Source organism: Somniosus microcephalus, chromosome 3 (genome assembly GCF_052327205.1).
Source record: "Somniosus microcephalus isolate GS21.2 chromosome 3, FLI_Smic_1.0, whole genome shotgun sequence".
NCBI lineage: Eukaryota > Metazoa > Chordata > Chondrichthyes > Squaliformes > Somniosidae > Somniosus > Somniosus microcephalus.
The window spans coordinates 331,296,548-331,302,547 of record NC_140989.1 but is presented as its reverse complement, the minus strand read 5'-3'; the positions used below and the strand labels follow the sequence as shown (position 1 = coordinate 331,302,547).

General features: G+C 62.7%; 1 protein-coding gene across 1 annotated transcript in view; it reads right to left on the bottom strand.

Moving 5' to 3' along the window:
* Positions 1-6,000, bottom strand: part of ttc22 (tetratricopeptide repeat domain 22) — a 45,485-nt gene that overhangs the window by 18,936 nt on the left and 20,549 nt on the right. The window contains exon 5 of the mRNA XM_085983161.1: positions 5,780-5,941. Coding sequence (XP_085839287.1) covers positions 5,780-5,941 — 162 coding nt within the window. The remainder of the gene's footprint in view (positions 1-5,779; positions 5,942-6,000) is intronic.

Below are 6,000 nucleotides of genomic sequence, written 5' to 3'. Positions count from 1 at the left end.
CCTGACTTCAGTCTCCCTCCCTGGGCCCTGTACTCACAGTCTTGGTTTGCTTCTGGAAGCCTTCTGGTTGCTCCCCTTCGCCTCAGAGGTCTCTGGGCCTGGCTCCTCGGGCCTTTCCCGGGCTTTCTATCCCAGCCGCCGCTCGGGCTGTGCCTCGTTCGCCGTTCGGGTGCTGGACTGCGGTCGTCGCTCGGGTGCTGGACTGCGGCCGTCGCTCGGGTGCTGGACTGCGGTCGTCGCTCGGGTGCTGGACTGCGGCCGCCGATTGGGCCGTGTCTCGTTAGCCGCTCGGGCTCCCCTAGTCACCTCGTTCCGGCTGCCGCTGCGTCTCCGTGCGGCCTCCCCGATTCGCCTCGTTTCCCGAAGCGGCCTCCCCGAGTCTCCTCGCTCCGGCTGCCGCTGCGTCTCCGTGCGGCCTTCGCGCCTCGGTTCCCGATGCGGCCGAGTCACCTCGCTTCTGCTGCTGCTGTGGCCCCGTGCGGCCGCTGTTCTTTGGTTTGGATATATTTTTTTTTTTTTTTTTCCCTTATTTCTTTTTTTTTCTTTGGCTTTTTTTTTCTAATTTCCTCTGGTTTTTTTTCCTTTGGTGATCTCTTTGGTGGTCTTTTCCTTCCTTACTTAATCTAGACTAAACTAGACTTAAACTTAACTAAACAAACTAAACTAACTTAACTAGAACTAAATTTAACTTTAAAACCTTTTTAAACTTGAAATGAACCTTTTTTTCCCCCACTTTAAACACTAAAAAACACTAAAAATTCAGCAGCCCATCTTCAGCGTGTGTATTCACTCTGTCTGGCTGTCTCCACACCCCCCTCACACACACACACCCCCCCTCACACACACACACCCCCCCCCACACACACACCCCCCCTCACACACACACACACCCCCCCTCACACACACACACCCCCCCTCACACACACACACCCCCCCCCTCACACACACACACACCCCCCTCACACACACACACCCCCCCTCACACACACACACACACCCCCCCACACACACACACCCCCCCCTCACACACCACACACCCCCCTCACACACACACACACACACCCCCCCTCACCACACACACACACCCCCCCTCACACACACACACCCCTCACACACACACCCCCCTCACACACACACACACACACCCCCCCTCACACACACACACACCCCCCCTCACACACACACACACACCCCCCCTACACACACACACACCCCCCACACACACACACCCCCCTCACACACACACACACCCCCCCTCACACACACACCCCCCCTCACACACACACCCCCCCTCACACACACACACAACCCCCCACACACACACACACCCCCCTCACACACACACACACACACCCCCCCTCACACACACACACACCCCCCCTCACACACACACACCCCCCCCTCACACACACACACACCCCCCTCACACACACACACCCCCCCTCACACACACACACACCCCCCTCACACACACACACACACACACCCCCCCTCACACACACACACACCCCCCCTCACACACACACCCCCCCTCACACACACACCCCCCCTCACACACACACCCCCCCCTCACACACACACACCCCCCCTCACACACACACACACCCCCCCTCACCACACACACACCCCCCCTCACACACACCCCCCCTCACACACACACACACCCCCCCTCACACACACACCCCCCCTCACACACACACACACCCCCCTCACACACACACCCCTCACACACACACACACCCCCCTCACACACACACACACCCCCCCTCACACACACACACACCCCCTCACACACACACACACCCCCCTCACACACACACACACACACACACCCTCACACACACACACCCCTCACACACACACATCCCCTCACACACACACACACCCCCACACACACACACACACACCCCCCCTCACACACACACACACACACACCCCCCCTCACACACACACACACCCCCCCTCACACACACACACACCCCCCCTCACACACACACACACACCCCCCTCACACACACACCCCCCCCCTCACACACACACACACCCCCCACACACACACACACCCCCCCTCACACACACACACACCCCCCCTCACACACACACACACACACACACACACACCCCCCCCCTCACACACACACACACCCCCCCTCACACACACACACACCCCCCCTCACACACACACACACCCCCCCTCACACACACACACACACACCCCCCTCACACACACACACCCCCCTCACACACACACACACACACACACCCCCCCCTCACACACACACACACCCCCCCCTCACACACACACACACCCCCCCTCACACACACCACACACACACCCCCCCTCACACACACACACCCCCTCACACACACACACACACCCCCCTCACACACACACACACACCCCCCCTCACACACACACACACCCCCCCTCACACACACACACACACACACCCCCTCACCCCCCCCCTCACACACACCCCCCCCCTCACACACCCCCCCTCACACACACACACACACACCACCCCCTCACACACACACACCACCCCCCCACACACACACACACCACCCCCCCACACACACACACACCACCCCCCTCACACACACACACACCACCCCCTCACACACACACACACACCCCCCCTCACCCCCCCCCCTCACACACACACCCCCCCTCACCCCCCCCTCACACACACACCCCCCCACACCCCCCCCTCACACACACACACACCCCCCCTCACACACACACACACCCCCCCTCCACACACACCCACACCCCCCCTCACACACACACACACCCCCCCTCACACACACCACCCCCCTCACACACACACCACCCCCCTCACACACACACACACCACCCCCCCTCACACACACACACAACCCCCCTCACACACACACACACCCCCCCTCACACACACACACACCCCCCCTCACACACACACACACCCCCCCTCACACACCACACCCCCCCTCACACACACACACACCCTCACACACACACACCACCACCCCCCACACACACACCACCCCCTCACACACACCACCCCCCTCACACACACACACACCACCCCTCACACACACCACCCCCCTCACACACACACACACCACCCCCCTCACACACACCACCCCCCTCACCACACACACACACCACCCCCCCTCACACACACCACCCCCCTCACACACACACACACACACCACCCCCCTCACACACCACCCCCCTCACACCCACACCCCCCTCACACCCACACCCCCCCCTCACACCCACACCCCCCCTCACACACACCCCCCCTCACACACACCCCCCCCCTCACACACCCCCCCCTCACACACACCCCCCCTCACACACACACACACCACCCCCCTCACACACACACACCCACCCCCCTCACACACACACACACCCCCCCCCTCACACACACACACACCCCCCCTCACACACACACACACCACCCCCCACACACACACACACACCACCCCCCTCACACACACACCACCCCCCTCACACACACCACACCACCCCCCTCACACACACACACCACCCCCCTCACACACACACACCCACCCCCCCACACACACCCCCCTCACACACACACCCCCCCTCACACACACCCCCCCTCCCCTCACACACACACCACCCCCTCACACACACACACCACCCCCCTCACACACACACACACCCCCCCTCACACACACACACCCCCCCTCACACACACACACACCACCCCCCTCACACACACCACCCCCCTCACACACACACACACACACACCACCCCCCTCACACACACACACACCACCCCCCTCACACACACACACACCACCCCCTCACACACACACACACACCACCCCCCTCACACACACACACACAACACACTCACACACACACACACCCACCCCCTCACACACACACACACCCACCCCCCCCTCACACACACACACACCACCCCCCCTCACACACACACACACCACCCCCCCTCACACACACACCACCCCCCCTCACACACACACACACCACCCCCCTCACACACACACACACCACCCCCCCTCACACACACACACACCACCCCCTCACACACACACACACCCACCCCCCCTCACACACACACCACCCCCCCTCACACACACACCCACACACACCCCCCCTCACACACACACACCACCCCCCCTCACACACACACCACCCCCCCTCACACACACACACACCCCCCCTCACACACACCACACCCCCCCCTCACACACACACACCCCCCCTCACACACACCCCCTCACACACCCCCCCCTCACACACACACACACCCCCCTCACACACCCACACACCCCCCCCACACACCCCCCCCCTCACACACCACACCCCCCACACACCCCCCTCACACCCCCACACACACACCCACAGCCCCCCCTCACACACCCACAGCCCCCCTCAGCACACCCACAGCCCCCCTCACACACCCACAGCCCCCCTCACACACCACACCCCCCACCCCCCCTCACACACCACCCCCCCCCTCACACACACCCACACCCCCCCCCTCACACACACCCACACCCCCCCCTCACACACCCACACCCCCCCCCACACACCCACACCCCCCCCTCACACACCCACACCCCCCCCTCACACACCCACACCCCCCCTCACACACCCACACCCCCCCCCTCACACACCCACACCCCCCCCTCACACCCCCCCTCACACACACACCCCCCCTCACACACCCACACCCCCCCTCACACACCCACACCCCCCCTCACACCCACACCCCCCTCACACACCCACACCCCCCCCCCACACACACCCCCCCTCACACACCCACACCCCCCCCTCACACACCCACACCTCCCCCTCACACACCCCACACCTCCCCTCACACACCCCCCCTCACACACACCCACACACACCCTCACCCCCCCCCCACACACACCCACACCCCCCCCCACACACCCACACCCCCCCCTCACACACCCACACCCCCCCCTCACACACCACACCCACCCCCCTCACACACCCACACCCCCCCCTCACACACCCACACCCCCCCCTCACACCCCCCTCACACACACCCCCCCTCACACACCCACACCCCCCCTCACACACCCACACCCCCCTCACACCCACACCCCCCTCACACACCCACACCCCCCCCCACACACACACCCCCCTCACACACCCACACCCCCCCTCACACACCCACACCTCCCCCTCACACACCCACACCTCCCCTCACACCCCCCCCTCACACACACCCACACACACCCTCACCCCCCCCCCACACACACCCCCCTCACACACCCACACACACCCCCCCTCACACACACACCCCCCCTCACACACACACCCCCCCTCACACACCCACACCCCCCCTCACACACCCACACTCCCCCCACACACCCACACCCCCCCTCACACACCCCCCCTCACACACCCACACCCCCCCTCACACACCCACACTCCCCCCACACACCCACACCCCCCCTCACACGCCCCCCCCTCACACGCCCCCCCTCACACACCCACACCCCCCTCACACACCCCCTTCACACACCCACACCCTCACAGACGCAAACTGCTTTTACATTGTTGATGCTGACAACCGATGTTCCCTGTAATTTTTCTTTGTGCGCGGGCCCTTTTACTGGCTGCACAGCCCGTTCAAATCTTCGTGCATGCGCGGTTATTCCTATGGAAAAGCCGGTGAGCGGCCTGCGCGGGACCTCCAGACCGCTGTGCGGCCGTGCAACTTAACGGGAACGTTAGTGACAACTAATGTTGGGAGTAATATACCTTCGCCCTAGTGCAGTAAGCTTGCCAGTTTGTTCCCGGCTCCGGAAGAATATTCAAGGCCATGTTACAGATACCAATTGCCATGTCCTGTTTTCCAAGGAAATGAAAAACTTTGGCAAGCCGATTCAGGATGAATGGATCCATTTTTGCTGTTTCAATAGCCTGGAAAATGAACAGGAGAAAAGAAAATGAAATTTGTGCATTTTAAGAGCTATTAAATA